Consider the following 21,369-nt stretch of genomic DNA (forward strand, 5'->3'; position numbering starts at 1 on the left):
TGAAATTACGTACAATACAGTAAGATCAAAAGATAGGGTACTAAATGTACACGGGTCAATGCAGTTCATCAGTTTGTGCCATTACATATGTAGGGTCTGTTCTGAGCTATTTAACACAGCAAAAATGTAAAAGACGCAGGTGTGTCCAGAATCCCGACATAATACTTTTCATTTGTTTTCATGGAGAAATGAATCTTTGCATTACGCTGACTTTTTTATACACCCTGTTCTAGAATAAGGGAGTTTACTAACTGCTGACCATCATAATCAGCTGAAAGAAGCCATTTATTTTTTGCTATCCTAACATCTACCTGCTAGGGTGCTGTTTATCTTGATTTTAAATCTTTAAATTATTATCCCATTTTACAGACCTCTTTCTGCGACTGATGACTAATTATGTCCTTAGCTGCAAATTTGTTCTGCCATAGAACTTCAAAAATCATTTGTTAGAATTATTTATGTTTTAAGTATTCTCTGCATGTGTGTTAGCTTTTGGGTTTTAGTTAAAGTTTTATTTACTTATTTTCTTTTCCCTCATATCCTACAGACACGTGAGCAGCTCCAAGCAGAAATACACAGATCTCAGGCTCAGATAGAAGACCTAGAAAAGGCCCTCGCTGAGCAGGGTCAGGTAATGCACGCAGCCAAACACGGGTCCTCTCTTCAGTCTTGTTCTGGGTGCAGCCAAAGTGCTGGGGCTGGCCGGGGGTCTAGAAATGTCCATGGTACTGAAGATGCTGATGACACTTCAGTGTTTATGTATGTGTGGAATAACCTTGATGCTACTTTTCAATAACTGTCTCATTGCTGACTGCAAAACGCAAGTGCCAGGGAAGCAATTACAGTCTCTGTCAATGTGTTGTGTAGTGACCTAGCCTGCAAAACCCCCACTGACACTGCATTCCTTATTTCGGAGGCATTAATGTAACCTGCTGAGTACTGTTTCAGTAGCTGTGTTAGGTAATTGGAAAGACATCTCTTAATATCTGTGGTCTAGTTGGTTTCAACGAGAGCCTAGCATGCAAAGGCTTCTGAAAACCCCACTCTCTGTATTTACATACTTTAGTATCTCAAATATTGGTCCCCAAAGCCCTGAGTCCTCATCAGTGTTTCCATGCTAACTCCAACTGAAATCAACGACCATTAATGACCCATATGCACTTCTGATCTCAGCCTTAATGCCTCACTTTGTTCGATGGAGGTAACGATGGACAGTAACTGCGTGAGAGATTCTGAGCAGCTCAAATATTACAGTAAGGGAAAGCAAAAATTAGATGATAAAGGAGTGCCTAATTTAGAGACACACATAGCTATGAAGTCAAAATAAGTACAATACATCTACAGGACACTGAGAGCTTCTCTGCATGGCCAGAGCGTAATTGAATTCCCATGCCCTTTGTCATTGCTGGAAGTCCTACAGCACAGGGTCTGACATCCAGCTGACAGTTGTGACTGCAGACCAGACTTACTCAAGACAGGGAAGTGCAAAAGTTCTGCTTGAGTAAAAGTGGCTGAAATGTTAAATATTGCAACCCAAGAGCAGAAAACAACAGACACAGACAGGCATTCCACACTAATCAAGCAGGTTACGAGCACATGTTTTAAAATGAGTATTTTTGTTTCAAAATAGATTTATAGGTAGATGAGCATTTAAAGTAACTAAGCAGGTAAGCTCAACTTGCTCTCCTGCAAGAAATTAATCCAGGGCCTCTACAAGCAACAATTAATGCATCTGCATCTATCCCCTAATTGTCACGAGCTTACTTGCTCTGTTATTTTATTATGCATCACTTCAAAATTAAGCCAGTGAACACCAGGTCAGTTCCATTGTCAGTCTGAAGATGTATATAACCACTGAAAAAGCATTACATTAAAGAGAGGGACCAATTGTGTTTGTCAAAAAGTTGGTTCATTTTAAAACATCACAGACTACCAGCATTTTTGATACTGAGGAGAAAATCAGGAAGGTAAAATAAAGAATGTTTAATTTCTAATGAAATATTTATTTAGCATGTGTAAAAGTAAGCTTTCTTTATGAATGGAGCTTTCCTTGTAGCTCAATAAGATTTTGCTTTCTGAAAAGAAGAACAAAAGGAGATGTTAACTTAGAAAGCTGTTAAACATCCTAAGAGGAGGAGGAAATGCACAGTAAAGGCTGTTAGTTATTTTCCCTGACGTTCAGAAATATGTAACTTTTATTCAGTGTAACTGAAATTTAATAGTAACTGGATAGCTAGAAATATCCCTATTAATGAAAAACATTTTTTTAATAGAAAAGGTTGTTTTAATCACTAGAGTTTTTAAATTCCATTTTCACGCTACGGACTTTGTTAAAATAAGATGGAAAACTTGAGATTTCATATCATAGGAAATACCAGTTGCAATTTCATATGCAATGTTCTTCTTCTATATATGTGTGATTTAATGAAATACTTGCTACTGTGCTTGTTCTAAATATTGCCAGTTTCACCTATACTTAATGATCATTTGTTTTTCAAGGACATGAAGTGGATTGAGGAGAAGCAAGCATTGTACAGAAGAAATCAAGAACTCGTAGAAAAGGTGTCCAGTGCTTTAATTTGTATTATTTAAATAATAATTGTTTCTTAAGGAATGCAGAAGGTGCACTGTTTTAATCTGTATCACACAGCTCTACTGGAAATAATTCACATGTGATAACAAGATCCTTATAAATTCAGCAGAGAAAGTGGGTTTCTGTCATTCCCTACTAGCCCATAAGATTTCATGGTGCAAGGTTGTGTCAGGACAGTGCCACCCCAGCACTGGAGCCGTGGGTCCCCGTTGTGCATGCAGCGGTGAGGGCGGGCTGCTCGCTCTGACCCTGGTGTTTCCCAGGCATGGAGGATGCGTGGCAGATCCCGAGTGAAATTCCATAAACCATGCTAACACATATTGCTTTATTTTACAGATAAAACAAATGGAAGCAGAGGAAGCTCGCTTAAAACATGATGTCCAGGATGTTAAAGATCAAAATGAGCTCCTGGAGTTCAGGATCCTAGAGCTTGAAGTGAGCACATGTTGCAGATGCTGTCCTGCCTACCTGCTCTGGGCTGTGCTAGCTGAGGCTGGGGAGCACCGTGGCTTTGGGAACTCCTCCAAAGTTATTCTAAAGAGCTGCATTGCACTGAATGAGACCAAAGGGTTTGGTACAAAGTGCTAACAAAGGAAAAAGAAAGAATAACATAAATTATTTTAAGAGCCAGAAATTGGATTCTGATAAAAATACACATTTTACTACACTTAATCTGTTCTGAAAATGCAAAGAAATAGAATTAGAATGGAACATCCATGGAAAAACGGAATCAGAATGGAACATCCATGGAGAAAAAAAAAGCAACAAACAGATTTTCATTGCCAAAAGTCATTGCTGTATTCCAGCTCTTGCTAAACTTGCAGAGAAGGCATCATATTGCCTAGACTTCTCCATTTACTCTGTCTGGCCATCTGTTTTCTATATAATTAACTATATAAACAGAATCTTTAAACTCTTGGAAACAGTCTTCAAAATTCTCCAAAGAGAGAAGAAGAAAAAGCAGCCACTTACCTGAAAAATATAAATGCTACCTAGTTTTTACTAAGTATATGGGTGTAACTAAGTGTATATATATAAATATATGTGTGTGTGTGTGTGTGTGTGTTCAAATATGTTACGTAGTCAAAATAATAGGTAGGCAGTCACGGTCAGTCCCCAGTGAAGAAGCACGGTGGGAAAATGTTAGCTCTGTTAGTGTGTAGGTCTACCCTTGCTCTTCCCCAGCAGCCCCAAGTACCATCAGTAAAGCACTTGGTTTGCCCAGAGAAACAGCTCTTGTTCCTGACTGTTAGAGTAAATAGCTACAGGCTGCAGAGGAAGGGTTTTGTGCTCTCTGTGTAAGAAATAAAGTCACTCTGTGATAGCATTGCTTTGTAATGTATTCATTTAGAGTAGACATTCTTGGTATCATGTTTATGAAGTTCTTAGTGAAGCTGACATTTATGAGATACAATAGTATTTCAAAATACTGTTGCATATAATAATAACAGTAATACGATAATCAGACAAATATTGTTATTTCAGGAGAGAGAAAGAAGATCGCCTGCTATCAACTTTCATCACATTCCTTTCACGGAGGGGAAAAGCCCTCTCCAAGTTTACTGTGAAGCAGAAGGTGTAACAGTAAGGGATTCTCATTTCATATTTTCCTTTCTCTAAATTACTTCAGACACTCTGTTCTGACTCTTTGTTTTCCATTGCTCTCTTTTTAGGACATAGTAGTAGCAGATCTGATGAAAAAATTGGACATTTTAGGGGATAACGCCGTAAGTGTATGTTCCTTTAATATATTGTGCATGCTTTGGTAAATATTGTCCTTACATTAATGTAGCAAAGCTTTCTTGTTTGTTATTGCAAAAGCTGTCTTCAGTGTCATCAAAGTACTGAACTACAAGCTAATGTTTTCTGGCTTTTAAAGATTTTTTTAGTAGCCTTCCTACCAGTGCCATGCAAGATCTTGATATCACAATATTGCTTTTAAATTGACAATGATTTGGAAAATATTTTGAAATTTTGGTGTTTGCTTTTTTTTCTTTCTTTTCTATCCACTGTTTACATGTGGTTTGTTCTTTTGCTTACTCTGCAATAGCTTTACGTTTGCATTTTAATAGCTGTGTGTTTTAATTTTGTCTAATACCATAAACCTCAGATAGTAACCAGGATATTAAACAAAAAGTTACAATAGCAGCATGAAAAGAAGCAGCAAATAGTAAGCAATTTGAAAGTGTTTCTCCTTTATCAAATCGAAGTGATTAATTATGTGCACTCACATCTTATGTATTTACATATATATATATCATACAATTTTGTTCTTCTATAATTTTAAATAATAAAATAATTACATGTAAACTCAAGGACCAGTGAGTAAGAATGCTCTTGGTAATCTGCAGAAAGATAACACCCATTCATCTGTTGGGGCCTGCAGTAACGTGGCCTTCAATGGAACTATGAATGTCAGGTTAGTCCCATGCAAAGCGTTCTGCAATAGCACTCCAAATGGGCAACTTGAAGACAAATGGGAACAGAAAAAGGGATAGCTTTTCTCACATTTTCTTTTCTCTTTCTTTTCCTCCTTTTTTTTTTTAAAAAAAAAGTTTCATTTACGCAATAGAGAATTATTTACGTTTTGCTCAGGGGTTCTCAGAAAATGTCTTCTCCCATCCTTGCCAAGTGGCGTATTCACTGTTCCCAGCCTTGTGCATTAAATCCGTTTGCCATTGTTACCCTTCTTATTCAGTTTAAACAGTTCTGTGATACCCACAGTGGCAATGACAGCTAGCAGAGACAGACTCGTCCTCCTGAGTCTGACACTAGAGGTGTGGACTCAGTTCTCTGGATCTGAACCCAGACTGGAAGGATTCACTGCTACTGGCGTCTGGTCTGGGATGAAATAGTTTCACTATTTAGAAACAAACAAGCAAACACACACACAAACAAAAAAAAGCAGAGAACAAAAACATGAGTTGAAAAACTAACACCTTAAGAAATGATTTTTCCAAAATCATTACTGTTGCAAAGTAAAGCTTGTGTATTAACTTATTGTGCATATAATGAAACGTAAGCTTGCATCTGTTTTCTTAATAGCACATCACACTAAGCTTGATTTTGCCTTGTGTAAGTGTGTGTTTATTCCTTGTTGGGGAAAAAAAAAAAAAAAAAAGATCCACAGTCTGCATCTTTTTTTTTAAATGCCAGAATTTTAGAGGAATTAACTATATGTATGAGCAAAATTCAGCGTTAACAGCTAGAATAGTTTTTTTACAGCAACGTTGCATTAGAATACTAATTTTATTTGCCTTAATTTATTGTTCCTCGAACATATTTAATTTCATATTTATTTAATACAGCAGTGGCCCAAGTAGTGGATTAATAGCAAGACACTGGGATTTGTTGTAATTATATTCTGCTTTTGGTGCAGAATCTGACCAATGAAGAGCAAGTAGTTGTCATACAAGCAAGGACAGTTCTCACATTGGCTGAAAAGGTAATAACAACTTCGTCACTGGTCAGTAAACATACATCACAAAAGCATCTGACCCTCTCAGAATAGCTTACTTGAAGACACTGGTGATGTAAATAGTACTTTTTTTCACAAAATGCCATGTTTCCTTATGTGGAACTACACCTTCACTATTTTTTTGTAAGAATAAAGGTAACATTCAGGCAATATGGACAGACTGTTTATTTTAATTTTTTATTTAATTAGAAAAACTATGTTAGAGGGTAAATGGCTAGGCTTTGAAATAATGCTTTTATCTATCACCAGTTTCTAGAAAAGAAAAGGTGTAGTAATATCGTTGATTTTTCCTTTCTACTTAGTGAATTTAACTGAATTTTTAAAGTGTGTACTGACGTACCCTAAAGTTACAGTGAAAGCCGAGTACGCAGCATGCTACCTCCTGCTAGTTTGACTGAAACACCGACCAGCCACAGTTCAGGCCTTTACCTGCCGCTCTCTGTTTGTGTGCACAGTGGCTACAGCAGATAGAAGTGACCGAATCCGCACTGCAGCAGAAGATGCTGGATCTTGAGAACGAAAAGGTATCAAAAGCTGATGTGAACGAAACAGCGAGAACGACAACAAGAAGAGCAATCACACTGCTGCCACTGTGGTTGCACTGACTTGATCTTCCTTGTGTCCTAGGAGCTATTCAGTAAGCAAAAGGGCTACCTGGATGATGAGCTCGACTTCAGGAAACAGTCCTTGGACCAGGCTCACAAGGTGAGAAAAAACAGTCGTGACTGATTTGTGCCATCTTGATTACTCCACCTCGTACAACATCTGTAGTCTGTTGTCTGTAGAAAAACTCTCTGCTTTTGACAGTACTGCCTGTGGAGTGACCCAAAGACTGCACAGGCTGAATTTAAAACAAATCCTCTATACCCTGATCTAATAACGAGTTCCTTATCGACTGAGTTCCTTGTATTTGCATGGTCCTTCCAGGTTTAGAACCTAAATATAAACTCGTTAAACACAAATCTTAATTTAGCAGAGATTGTGGTTAATGACAATGTTTATAGTGACTTTTTACCTTCCAAAACAGAGATTCTAGCCTAGACTTTTTCTTAGATCTTAGATTATGGTTTCTGCTAGCAAAATATCTGGAGATAGTTTGTGATTCTGCACGTTTGAAATGACTCAGCTTTTAGGTCAGGTTCAATGAGCACATTAACTGATCCTAACCCATTTCAACCATATCTTCAGTCATCGGCTGTTTTATTTCCTTCAGTTAAAGTACAACATATACTCATGAAAGACATAGAAGCATACATTTTAATATAGATTTAGCTTATTCTTTCAATTTCCTTTAAATCTTTAAAAATGTGTTGTTAAAAATATGCCTTTAAATGGAAGACATAGAAGCAATGGGGTTTTATGCTTGTTTTTTGGAAAACTATTGCCAATTTGGATGTCAAATCATTTGGGAGAGCTTTTGTTCAGTATGCTTTCTGGTCTTCTAGGGATGATTTTATGACTGGTTTTGCAAAATGCTTAGCTTTACCTGGAGCCCATTCCTTGCAGAGCGGAAACCCTGGAAAATACACAAGCCATCCATACCTGCAGGCTTAGTCCCACCATGAGATCATCTCCTGCAGCCCTGAGTGCTTCTGAGAGTGTTTGATGCAGCCAAGGGCTGAAACTGTGGGATTTATCTTCAGAACTAAGCCCTGGCAGTGGTTAGCACCTGAGTCCATAAATACGGGTAGGGAAAAATCGTATGGCATCGCTTGAAGCTCCTGATAATATAACAGGGCCTGCAGAGAAGCTCAGTCACAAAGCCATGGTTATAGACTGCGGCATTACACGACATCCCTGTGGCTTATGGCCTGTCACTCTTTCACTTTACATGTCCTGTCAGTTCTGGAATCCTGAATTTGCTGAAGGATCCAAGAAAAATTGTTGCTCCTTAGTTCTGCCCCTCGTGGAGAAGGAACAACCGTAAAGAACTATGTCTCAGTACAGGCAGAATTAGCTGAGGATGATTTGCATTTTCCCGTATTCTTTAAATGCATCATGTGGGCATCCTCGGGCAATGCAATGGGCTTTACTCACATGCACAAATGCAGCCTGAAAGCAGCTAGAAAGCTTTGTTCTTCCCTGAAATTCTAGTGGCAAAAGCCATTTTGATTTGTATAATTTGTTTCACTTCCATGTTCCCTTTGTGCTCCTCAAGATGAGAAGCTGCTAATCTTCCCCCCTAACTACAGCCAACAAGATTACCAGCTGTAACCGCTAAGCTTTTTGCACGGTTTTCACTCTGCTTGGCTGCTGACTGAGGATTTTGCTACACGAAACACTTCTCTTACATAAAGACTGCTGGAACAACTGCTTTGGAGGCAATGAATTACCTGACTCTTTCTTTTTTCTTTACAACTCCATATAGTCAGAGAGGTATAATGGTGGTGTAATCGAGGTGCAGGGACCAACAGTAAAATATGTTCCAAACTGAGGGGTTTTGTTACAGCATTTGCAGTTAACAAATATGCTGCTATTATTTTTAAAAGTGGAGCAGAATCTTCTTGTGATGTCCGACACAATCTTCCCTGCAGAGACACTGCAGTTACTTTCAGCTATTATCAGTTTCTGCAGCTCCTGCTATAATGTGTAATTCTTAATTATTCTTGTAAATGATGGTATTCTTCTGTCCTGACTCTGCTAAATCATAGTAAGAAAACACCAACAGCAACCTCAGATGGAAAAAAGTGTTGATTTTGAATTGAGCTGAATTATCACAACAGACACCTCTGGCAGCCTGCCTATGGTTCAGACCATACTGTTGCTGTCATGTTCTCCTGAAGCCACGGAGGTGAAAGACATCACCGGCTTTGGAAAGAGTGTGCAAAGGTGCCATCATCTTCTGCTTTGTCTCTTGCTCTATGTCAAACTTCCTGAAAAAGATTTCAGCTTGGTTAACCTTGTGTGAAGGAAATAGCGTTTATCTTGGACTTTGAGGCAGAGTATATTACCTGGCAATGTCACCTGCCCTAGGAAGATGCTGTGGTTCTGGGGAAATATTTTCAAACCATTTTCCACACTCTTACATTTCTCACTAAATCTGGAGGGTACCTCCACCAGTGTGCGTGAGAGACATCTTCTAACGCAGTGCAGTAAAAGTTAAGCGTGCACTGGGGCTGCAGCCTCAGACTGCGGGAACAAAGCCCAGCTAGTAGGTGTTTTGTATTTTTTTTAAGTGGCAGATTTGAATGGGACCAGAGCCCTACAGCACAGAGGTAGCATGAAGTGTTTACCCTGTGGACTATTTTCTGTGCTGTCCTGTGCAGGAGACTCAGTACGCTACCCTCCACCTCTCCTGTTGTCTTACTGCAATAGGATTTTCAGTTCCTCACAAAATCCTCAACCAACCAGAGACGAGGTTAAGCTGACAGCCTTATATTGTTTTTGATTAGCAAATTCTGGAATTAGAAGCCATGCTCTATGATGCCCTGCAGCAAGAAGCTGGAGCCAAAATTTCCGAACTTCTTTCAGAAGAGGAGAAAGAGAAACTGAAGAGCGCCGTAGAGCAGTGGAAGCGCCAGGTCATGAGCGAGCTCCGGGAGAGGGACGCCCAAATCCTGCGTGAAAGGATGGAGCTCATTCAGCACGCACAGCAGGTACAGGCCCACACGAGGGCAGGGTGACATTCGGGATGGGACTGTCCCCAGGTTGAAACACAATGAGCTTGTGAGCTCCATCCCTTCCCTTATAGAGCTGTACCAGAAATGTCTGGTGTTGGGGCCAGATTTCGATTTGTCTTAGAAAGTCCCTGAAGTCCCAGGGCATGTAATTGTCATGGATTTGTCACACATGGTGCGTGACTGCTCATTAATTGAGGACTCATCTACAGCTTAAAACACAAATTCATTTTTTAGAAACAGTATATACAAGTCATATCTCTGAAAATAATAATACATCTTCTGGGTACATCTGTATTTGGTTGGTTAATAAATATTTTTTTCTATTTTAAATCTGACAGAGAATTAAAGAACTAGAAGAAAGAATTGAAGGCCAAAAACGGCAAATAAAAGAGTTAGAGGAAAAGGTAAGGCAATTGAAATGAAGCAGCTGTTACACGTGTATGTGTCCATATCTTCATTTCATCTTTGCTAAGAAAAAACTCATAAAAAGTGATGTTGTGATAACATTTATTTTTATAATTTGTGTACATCCTATTACTGTAATTCTTTCTAGTCCCACCACTGTACATTCAGCCAGGCAGCTGTAATGTCCAAAGTTCTCATCCAGCCCACACAGAGGTGCCTTTCCCATGTGTCCCTAAGCAGGACTGTTCCTTCCTCCCCTGGAGGCTTCAGTTCTACGTCCAGTCTTGGATGAAAACAGCTAGCTCAGAGACAAGCCAAAACCAGTCACAAAATAAGTGGGCTTCTGCGGCTCTTTCATTCCCCACTTTATTAACACAACGTGCTATGTGAGAGTGCTCAAGGAGACATTTTGCATTTGAAGTAGTTCATCTGAGAAGGAAAGGTTAAAAGCCTAAAATCAGTCTTTTCTTCCACTGTCCTTCAGTAAAGCCCTAAACAGAGGACTTTATGCAGTTTATGGCACTGGGCGAGGATTTGGGGGTCCATCTACCTGGGGAAGTGGAAGGACAGAGCTGCTGCAATGGCATGCTGAGGTGGTCATGTGTGTGTTTAGTGGAGGGATCTCCATCGACCTTTTCTCCCTCCCGCCTTCAGCACAAGCAGATGCAATGGCCCACATCTCTGGGAAGGGAGCGGGGATGGTCCCTCTGCTCCGCTCACCTGCAGCCACTTCGGTCACTGTCACTGGAGAGAGCCGGCTGGTTAATGCCATCAGGCTTTGCTCTGGTCAAGCTATAACTGCTGAATTCTACCCTAAAATCACCCTCGTGTGAAATCGTCTTGTTCAGGTGCAATAGATGTTGAGCTGAACGTTCGCCCAAAACTAAGCTCAAACCTTAGCAGTGCCTCTTTTTTGAAGTATCAGAAGAATTCAGCTAATGTTTTTCCTCCCCGTCTTCATTGGGCTGCTTGGCTGCATTTGGGTTGGGCTTCTCTGGGGTAGGGGATGTGATTCTCACCACTCTGCCAGACATGGGGTGTCTGCTTGAGTGATGGAGCAGAGCCTCTCGTCTCTCGGAAGTCACCTAACAGTTTATATTTCTTCTCAGCAGAATGACTTGTTGCACTCTGTCTGTAACCATCGCTTATTCTCAGCTAAACAAACTGTAAAATCTTATTCTCTTTCTTCTCTTCCATTTTTTCCTTTCTTCCCTCCCCTTTTCAGTTTTTGTTTTTGTTTTTATTTTTCTCTTTAGCTTTCATTCTTTGGTCATAGTCCTTCAGGCCAAATGCAGAAGGTAAGCCCTTGGATTACACATGGTGTCCCTTCCTCTTACAACGCAACAGAGCCTTCCCAGTGCTCCTCAGGCTGCTTCATCACAGCCCGTGGGGTCTCCTGGGCTCCCCAGATCACCTGAAAATGGAAATCTCTGAAGCCTTTGAAATAATGTGATGCCTGGGTATCAGCAGGCTAAGAGTTTGTCAAACAGAATTTCCTGCCTCTGAGAGAAAGGACAAGGAGAGAGAAAAACACAGCAGGCTTCAAAGCAAGGAGGCTTCTAGGGAATCAGGGTGTAGGCTCAGCCTGTGTTTGCTCCCCTGCTTGCTGTCGGGTTTCTTTTTTGGCTCCTAACTTATTACTCTTTCTCTAATGTAAGCAGGAGCAAAAATGCCCATACATTTGTGCTTGGAGCGGTGGCAGAAATTGCCATGTCACGGATGGCGTTGGAAGGGTCCCTGTAACTCATGAAAGTCGACAGAGTACAATACAAATCCTTTTTTATTAGCTGTATAATTCAAACAGATATTTACAAATATAACCCTTACAGATTTTTGTGCATGTTATTTTTGACTGGATATACTTTCCTTTGATCCATGCTTTAATATATTTTTTCTTGTTTCAGCCTACTGAGGAAGCTGGAATTGGTTCTACGGTTACTAACAGGAAGACAGCATTGATTACCAAGATAGAAAAAGAGACATTGCGATTTCAGAAAAAAAAAAAAAAAAACACACAATATATCTCATATTTTGCTACTGGAGGTGGCAGAACTAATCTTTATGGCCCTTTTAGACTAAAGATGAACTGTCTTGGCTATGTGGAAATTTCTGCACAGGTGGAGTCTGCACCACTGAAATCTCTGACTGCATTTTCAAAAGCTGGAACTAAGCTGTCAAAGAAGAAAGCCAAAAAAACCCTCCCTCTATTAACAGTTACAGGCTTCTTCTACGGAGTCCTGTCTGCTGCTTGAAATAACTCTCAGCTTTACGTAAGGAGCAGAATACTAATTCAGATAAACTGAATATAATTTGGTTCCCTGCTGAGCAGGTAGTAAATTGCTTCTCTGTAGAAGTGACCGTGTCCTGTTTTATATGTCAGTCATTTATATTTGTGATTCATGGTTATTTAAGAATCTGTATTGAAAGAAGATTTTAGAAGGAGATCCAGAGGAATAACTCACCAAAAGATAAATGTGAATGAAAACAACGTGTTTTGTTCCAAGTTATTTTGTCATAACACAGGGTCTGTCCAATGATTTGTTGAATATCCCACAAGCCCAGTATTAGGGGAAAAACATGAAGCTCCATTTGAACCCTTCAGGAACTAAAGTTGTAATTGTTTTAGAGTTTTCAGTAGGCCACATCCCACAGCACAATGAGAAATCTGGCACAATAATTTGTAGTTTGCCATTCCTGAATGATGACAAAATGCTTAACGTTGTCCCAGCAAAAAGCTCAACTTGAAAAAGAGTGAACCTGGAAATACGTTATCCCTGGTCCCAGCAGTCTGAGCTGTGGAAGGTGACAAAACGCAAAAGGAAGCACAAGTGCTGCAGAGCAGGAATACCAGAAGGAGGGGCTCAGGAGCCAGGAAAAGAAAAGTGGATCTTCTACAAAAACAGGTGAAGGAGGAAAAATCCAAAAGAAATCCAAGCAGTATACTTTGCCAAATGGGAACTGAACCTGAGTGCACAAATCTGGATTTGGTGGTGAATGCTAAGAACTTCCCTGATTACGTTGTTCCTACAATCCCCAGCAGCACAGGATGTTGGTGGAGAACTCTGCCCGTCCCTCAGAAGCATAAGGCAGACAGCAAAACCAAAGAGCTCCTGACAGGTAAGATGGATTGATTAATAAAAATTGATTTATTATGTAATTCTACAGGCTATATAACTTTCTTCATAACTGCATACTATTCATCTGTCTCACTCAAATGAAAATATTTATGATGATAACACAGAGAAAATTTTGAGTTGACCAAGATCTTTATGTAAATATTATTTATTTGTTTTACTTTAGTCTGTAAATTAGGTATTGAATTTCAGTATGCTAACTTTATTTTTTTCAAATCACTGATCACTCAACAAAAAGTTGCTATTTAGGTAATGAAATGTGCTGTCAAATTTGTGTGAGCATCAAGCAATCGTACTATTTTATAAAAATACAAATTTTAAATGAAATAGATAAAAATGTTCATTTTGGATTGAAGAGACAAATATTATTCAGAAAAGCTTTCTAGTTCACCATTTCTCTTACATTTTATCTAACTTATGCTGGTAATGAGTTACTTGCCTGGTAAACGTGATGGGAACAGTAGCGGGGTCACCCTAGCACTACTGAAGCTGTCTTTTTTGGCATCTGAGCTGGAAGTCGCTCAGCTCAACAGAAGCTACTTCAGTCCATTTTCCAGAGAGCGACATTGCCTCTTATTGAGTGCTGTAAGGCTAAGCATATATATATATATATACTGCTCGTAGGACTTGCTTCTGCTTCAAAGGAGGAATAGTCTATTCGTACTTTAGCCCATCAGGTTTTGTTTGTTTGTTTGTTTGTTTTTTGGTGTTTTTTTTTTTGGTGGTGGTGGGATTTTTTCCAAATACCTTTTTTAAGCAGAATGTCTATCGAGTCTTAGTTTGAATATCTCTCTGACCTTACCCTGTTTGACTGCATATTATTGCCATGCCGCTCTGGAGAGGGATTCTGCCTTTAAAATCAGTCAGATGCAGAATGTCTGTGTATGGAGGGATGCATACAGGACGTATTAGAAACTATTTGTCTTTAGTGGTGCTTGCTGGAAATAATCTGTGCTCAGTGTCAGGTTTGATGATGCACGCTCTTCTTAGAAAGCTGCATGTGTACGTCTCAGTCCTGTTGTTCTTTCAAGAGGGGTCCAAATCCTTTGTGTCTGTCAGTGTCACACCAGTCTCCAAGGGGCTGGCATTTCCTAGTCTGTAAGATCAAGGAGTTCCACGTATTTAGTAACCTAAAAGAGAAACTCAATGGACTCAAAGAATGAAAATAATAAAAAAATCAGGAAATAATTGAGATGAATCTACATGACAATGGAGGGCTTTTTAGAAACAAGAACAGTTTAACAAAGATGACAAGCAAAAATCAGTAAGGAAGACTTACCCAACGGAAATCAATAGAAAGCATACAACACAAAATATAAATATATTAATCCCTTTCAGTATCTTGTTAGATTTGCAATATTTAAAAATAAAAGTGGTTTGGATTGTCATTAGTGCCTTCTGAAAATGTCTGTTGAAACAACTTTCCAGCAGAAAGTTAGGTTTCAAGTAAATGCTTTTTTCTTTGGGAATGTGCGCTTTAACAAGACGCACTGAGCTCCCGAGTGACACCCTAGCACGTCACCTGGCACCCTGGGCCTCGGTGCCATTGCCAGCTCCCAGACGGATAAAGCCCTCCGTCCCCTTGCCAAGAGCTCTGCCTTCCTCTGAAGCCCCACGCCCGCCACCTGCGTGGTTTTCCACGTGGCTATGTGTGGGTACAGAGAGGCACTTGGGGGTACACCCTGTGGGAACACTTTGAGGTATTTCATAAAAGCACGACCTGGGCAGCGGGTCGGTGCCCTGGCTGTGGGCTGGCTCAGACCCCTGCGAGGCTGGGCGCTGCTGCCAGGCTGCGGGACGGCAAGGGGGGGACAGGACCTGCGCCTGCTGCTCCCGGCAGCCCGTCTTCGGGGCAGCTTCAGGAAGTTCTCCAGGCACAGCTAGCTTAGCTGCTTTTTAATGGACATTCCAGTTGTTTCAGAGATTGTGGACTTCCAGAGGTAGGTGGCACTAGCATATTTCTAAAAACATGAGTTGTCAGTTAAGCTAAGAGAATTTTTTTCTTGACATTAACTTTATATTTCTAGAAGGGTTTGAGTATCCCAAAATCTATACTTTTTTCCTGCAATCTTATTTTTTTTTTATAAATAATAACACTTATTAAAACTCTATTTGATATTTATTTAAAATAAGTAGCATCTGATAAATATAATTCAAAGATAATCAGATATCATCTGATATCAGATATCATCTGATAAATATAATTCAATAAACATCTGATAATTAGAATTCAAAGAATTCTACTTGGAAATTGTACATTATTGTTCTGTCATAAAAACCTGTTATTTCTTCTATTTGAGGCACAGAAATAAGATTTGCTGCAGTGATTGTTTGCTGACAAATGCAGTAATTAGTATCTCCTTCTTTCTGAAATACGCAAATGACTGAGGATTAGGCTGTAAGCTAAACAGAATGCATGTCTTCCTGAAAACTTGGACCTGAATGCACCTAGCCTTCTGCTTCTGGATATTATGTATAGAGGGACACGCATTTATATTATGTATAGAAGGACACACATTTGTGCTTGTTTTGTAGTAAGTAGAAACACTTGCAGACATCTTAGGAGTCCCCCTGTCTCCCCGCCCCACCCCCACCCCACTCCACCAAAAAACCCAAACCACACGCCTGAGACGTGACTTGCTGAAGCCTGGGTTTGCAAAAAGATTTGGACTTGCACACACAAGCTTGTATTTGAATGCATGGGCTCTAAGAATTCAGCAGCATGTGTCTAAGCATGTATTCAGTCAAATCCTAAATTAATGTTGAGAATTACACTTATTTTTTGTGTGTTTGTCCAAAAGGCTGAGTGGTTTCAGGTGAAAACCCATAAGATGCTGCCCAGCAGAAGGAAACGTGTCCCTCAGGTTGCAACAGCCCAGGAGATGATGCTGTTGGGCTTCACAAGACAATTTTCCCTGCTCCCTGTTTGCTGCCTACAAGCTTCCTGCCCAGCTCTCCCTCTGAGGCACTACCTGATGTTAAACTGTACTGAAGATCAGCACAGATAAAAATGGAATGACAAAGATAGGTCCTGTGTGTGCCCCTATAAGGAGATATTCCCTCCATGAGGAAGGATCACAGCTACCCAAAAGGAAGGCATGGGGAGCTGAGGTTGGCCTCTTCTCACAGATAACTAGCGATAGGACTAGAGGGAAGGGCCTCAGGTTGTGCCAGGGGAGGTTCAGGTTGGAAACAAGGAGACATTTCTCCTCAGAAAGAGCAGTCAGGCGTTGGGACGGGTTGCCCAGGGAGGTGGTGGCGTCACCGTCCCTGGGGGTGTTCAAGGAGAGGTTGGACGTGGTGCGTGGGGACACGGTTCAGTGGTGACATTGGTGGTAGGGGGGTGGTTGGACCAGGTGATCCTGGAGGGCTTTTCCAGCCTTAATTGATCTATGATTCTGTGATCTGAGTGGTGGTCCAGTTTGATTCATGACTGCAAATGTTTCCTGTTGGTAATAGACGAAAGTTATTTAATTACTAGTTTAATTATTTTAAACTTAAGTAAAATATTGAAAAAATAATATTAGAAGTTTATATATTTTTTTTTTCAGTGACAGAAGGCAGGAGAGCAGACCTCAGTATAAAAGATGGGTGCCGTTTTCAATTTGCACACGTGGCATGTGTGAACATGCTTCAGGAGTGTGGGGAGATGCATGTCCTCCCAAATCCCCCATGACTGTGACCAGGAGAGAAACAGCTTTAGGTTCACAATGAACAGTCCCAGAGAGTAACCCATACACTTTCCAGATCCTCTAACCCTCGTGTTTCTTACATCAGTATGCTTTCATTTTAGGGGTGGTCTTAACGTTTTTAAGACAACATGGTGTTATTTCCTACTGTAGGCGCCACAGATCACTTAGAAATACCAGTTTCAAATCTTCAGCATTTGACCTTTTTATTCAGTGTGGGTAGTACCTACGAGTGTCTTCACACCAGCTGCACTGCAGTGGGGCTGACCTGAGGCTGGCGGGGGCATTTCACCCCAGTGAACGCCGAGGCTTTTCCCATTGGGGTCGCCTTCTTTTACACCAGTGCTGGGTCTGTCCATGTGATCCTGTTCCTTTGGTAGATAATTGCTTTTCTTTAAATCACTCTATTGACTGCATAATCAAATTTCTCTTTTTTATTGACGTGCTTGAGTTGTCAGAAGAGATTTTTTTTTAAGGTCAGCAGCACATTTTTCCAGAAATTATCCACAGGGGAGATGATGAGCTACTAGAGCTTAAATTTTGCTTTATTGTTCTATCAACCACATCCTGTATATTTCCATGCGTTTTGAAAGGTGTTGTAAAAGGCTTACTTCACAGGGGTACAGAGATAAGGCTAATGAGTTACATTATTAGAATACCAATTGGGAAGTCATTGCTGTGCAGAATGACCCAAAACATCTTTGTTTAGCATAAGCCTGTAAAGAAAACACAAGTCTTCAGGAAGCCCCACCCGTGGGATGAGCAGGAGATGATAAAGCAAAAGATTCAAAGTCTGGTTGTGTTTCCTGTGTTGTACAGCTTGTGTAACTTGATCCCAGTAAAGAGCAGAATTTGGTTCAGTAATAGCAAAGTGATTTCCTGCAGACTGATAATAACCAGCGTATATAAAATGTAGGATGCCTCGTTGCACAGTATTTCTGCTTTAATATTTCAGGAGTTGATATAGACTGGAATACATAGAAATGACAATGTCAGTCTGAATTTGCAGTGTCTGGAGATGAGATTAGGTAGAGGTCCCCAGGCAGGAATAACGCCATCAATGGTGCTTAAGGACAGTTTAAGCACAGAGCGGATTTGAGGCACGTCTGGAAAGCTATTTGATCATGGAGAGGTTTCAGTTCATAAAGCAAAAGGCTGCAATTTACTGTTTTGCTAATTCCCACTGGAAAACAATTTGAAACAGACCTGCTGAGATTTTCCATGTAAGCAGAACATCTGCTTGATGGTAGTAATCTGAGATGCTATTTCACAGCAACAGACCCTCACACAGGACAGATTTGTTGCACTAACCTGGACACAAATGAACCCAGAAATTCAATAGCATTATGTAATTTTCAATCAAACGCTCTTGGTTACAAAATACAGCCACTTAAAATGCTAAGCAGACAACAGTAAATTTCTGTAATGAAGCACAACCCCAAAACAGTAAAATGCTTAGAATTAACATTGCTGAAGAATATTTTCTACTGACACGTCTATTGCTTTTAAGATCAGCTTGAAGTCAGACATTTCAGTAATATGGGCGGATATAGTTTCAATACTCTTTCAGGGAGCTCTGTTTTTCTTTTGTTTTGGAAAGATGTTCACATCTGATTGAGACACAAGCCAATAGCCCCAAGCACAGGGGTGGGACAGGGGACTTCACCGGTGCAGACTGAGGTGTACAGGACGCCTGACCGCAGCGTGGCCAGGCTGGGGCTGGGCTGCAGCCAAGCTGCTCGAGTACTTCCATTACGTTTGAATAGTGCAAGGTCTGTTTAACCCAGTTTTGCTTTGAGATTCAAGAGTAAAATTAGCTCCAAACCCAAAAATGAATACAACCTAAACTGCGTACTTTTTACATATTTTTCTCGGAAAGCTCAGTGAAAGCATGGAAGTCATCAAAATGGTCAAAGCACGCGAGTCTCATATGCAGAGTCCTGTTTTGTGGTGTGGCACTTGATATACAGCACATAATCCATATGAGTTTCCTTATGTTTGTGATAACTAGCAGAGAGCTTTCTCTGAATGTAAACACTTGGTAAATCTGTGTACTGTAGTGGCAATTCCTTGCAGCATCTGCTTCCCCTTCAAAGCCTCCTGATCTTGGAGCCCATATTTTTCTTGGGAAAACTCAATTTCTGCTCTGTTGAGCTTTCATAAAATATGGGGTTAAATGCCTTAATTAACATTTAAAAGAGCCCTTAGATCTGTTGAGAATTTCCACAGTTGCATTTGAGGCAATGACAGTGTTTGTTGGTGAAGCATTGACGGTTTCCATCCGCAGTGTGTGGTAGGATGTCCTCTGCTCACAGCTGTGCTCCGCGCTACAAAACTTCCCAGGGCTGGAGAACAGAGACTGGAATGTGGAATAAAATGTCCACAGAGACCTTTCTGCTTGGGCCGACCATTTCTTGGCACGCTTCACAGATTAGACACACTCTGCAGTGACAGTTTGTTTCATGTGTATATCATATTAGTGATTTAATTTATTATTAACCAAAAACAAGCTAGCAATTATAACTGAGATACCCATTCAGTCCTAACTTGGTACAGAACTGAGAATTGTGTTGTAAAAGCCTGGTCCACCGAGCTGTTTTTAAATATATACATGGCCTTTTTAACCATTCATTTTCAAAAGTACACCCAGACATCATAGGTTCTGGTTTTTTGTTTTGTTTTGTTTTCTGTTTTTTTTTAGGCCTGAAACATTCTTCCCCTTAATTTTATTCTTGCAAATAACAAGGACACATTTTTAGAACACAGTAAACTCAGTAGTATCCTGAAGAATTAATTAGCTGGAAAATGTATTTTAAAGTGAATTCTCTTTTGAAATGCACTAAATTTGTAAATGGCTAAAAGTGTGTATACACACCCCCACCACATATGTATATCTATGTAGATGTGTATGTATATATGTACAAAGATATATATATATATAGCATTCATTTACAGGACTTGTAGCAGTCAAAACCTTTTGGGAAGTTGTTATACATAATAGCAAAGAAAGAGAAAAAAAATATATTTTTTTTTGAGTTTACTGTAGCATAAATTAGCTGGAACCTCTCTTTGGTACCTGTCAAGGACCTCATCCTCTGAGCCCCATTTCATGCTGGTAGGAAGAAAACAACGGAATTTGATCAGCTGAAATAAAATTATCTTGACCAGTCTTCTATGTTTCATTCACATCTTGAATAATCCCCTCTGCAGAGAAAGCACCGTGTTATATTAGCACTACAGACAGTCTTTGCAAAGAGGCAGAGCCCAGGCTAGTTTCGCAAGGCCATACTTAGTGTAATCCTTAGCCTCCAGCTTTCCTAATGGCATTAAAGTGCAGAAAAGGGTCCCCACAAAAACAGCAAAACTTTAACACCTTTAAAAACTTTAAAAAATATAAATCACACCTGGTGACACATTGTGGCCCTTCCAGAGCTCTTGTGGCCGTCTGACAGAGCTGGGGTTGCCCCGCTCCCCGCCCAAGGCTCGGGGCTGCTGGAGCTGGGCGCCAGCCCGCAGCCCGGGCACTTCTTTTCCAACCTGAATGATCCTGTGGTTGTGTGACCTGTGATTGTGTGATCCTGTGATTGTGTGACCTGTGATCCTGTGATTGTGTGACCTGTGATTCTGCGGTTCTGTGATTCTCCTCCAGCCCCGTGGAGCCTCTGGGCTTCTGCAGGGCTCCCCACGGCACCTTCTGTGCCTTCCCGCAGCTTGCTGCTTCCTGCTGGGCATCCAGGAGCCGGCTGATATTTACGTCTGATCGGAGGGGGAGATCCTCAAAAAGGCTTCAGCGTCAGTCTGTCAGTACTGATCAGAAAAGCAATTATTTAAATTAAAGGTTTATGTCAGTAAAAAATTAAAAGTGAAATGTTCGTTTCCTCAGAATGATCTGAAGGGACAGCGGGGAGAGAAACGAAAACCATCACTTGGTACTGTTCGTGAAACCAGATGAAATCTGAGGTCAGCCAGGGGACGGAGGCGGGGATGTCTGAGCATGTCCCTTTCCCTTGGGTGGGGAACCGAGATGCTCAGCAAAACCCCTAACTATTATCTGGAGGACTGGATTTTGAGTGTAAATGCAAATTAGCTAGACTAACTTAGTTTTTATGACAAGTTCACAGTGCTGTTGGCCACAACTTTTTGTGAATTCTTGCTCTTTATTTGTAAAGGTTTCGTGCAATACGCCTGAAAAAGTGGTACAGCAGTTTGACAGTATCGTGTGGTAGGAAGACTTGACATTGTGTGTCCCGTCTAGCACTAGTGTGTGTATACAGAAACACAGAAAGGTATTGCAAAGGGTTTCTCTTGCGATGTATCATGGAGAATCACGATTCTGTTGATTTGTGGTTGGATAACTAGGTGAGAATAATGAATATTTGACTTGGTATTTAGCATTATTAACTATTAGGAAGTCGTGTTACCAAGCCCTTAAACTCCCAGCTTTATCTTC

The 21,369-nt window shown here is 40.5% G+C and overlaps 1 protein-coding gene across 8 annotated transcripts in view; it reads left to right on the forward strand.

Moving 5' to 3' along the window:
• The window catches only part of JAKMIP3 (Janus kinase and microtubule interacting protein 3), a 93,791-nt gene that overhangs the window by 63,450 nt on the left and 8,972 nt on the right, over positions 1-21,369 (forward strand). For 6 of the 8 annotated variants that reach the window (XM_083843496.1, XM_083843500.1, XM_083843495.1 and 3 more), the window contains 11 exons: positions 548-631; positions 2,500-2,562; positions 2,930-3,028; positions 4,079-4,177; positions 4,267-4,326; positions 5,973-6,038; positions 6,527-6,595; positions 6,699-6,776; positions 9,464-9,667; positions 10,030-10,095; positions 12,001-13,213. In XM_083843496.1, coding sequence (XP_083699622.1) covers positions 548-631; positions 2,500-2,562; positions 2,930-3,028; positions 4,079-4,177; positions 4,267-4,326; positions 5,973-6,038; positions 6,527-6,595; positions 6,699-6,776; positions 9,464-9,667; positions 10,030-10,095; positions 12,001-12,348 — 1,236 coding nt within the window. In that variant the 3' untranslated portion in view covers positions 12,349-13,213. Of the gene's footprint in view, positions 1-547; positions 632-2,499; positions 2,563-2,929; positions 3,029-4,078; positions 4,178-4,266; positions 4,327-5,972; positions 6,039-6,526; positions 6,596-6,698; positions 6,777-9,463; positions 9,668-10,029; positions 10,096-11,352; positions 11,395-12,000; positions 13,214-21,369 lie in introns of all 8 variants that reach the window. The other 2 variants (XM_083843502.1, XM_083843497.1) reach the window with 2 other exon arrangements.

Source organism: Anser anser, assembly GCF_964211835.1.
Source record: "Anser anser genome assembly, chromosome: 7".
NCBI classification, from domain to species: Eukaryota; Metazoa; Chordata; class Aves; order Anseriformes; family Anatidae; genus Anser; species Anser anser.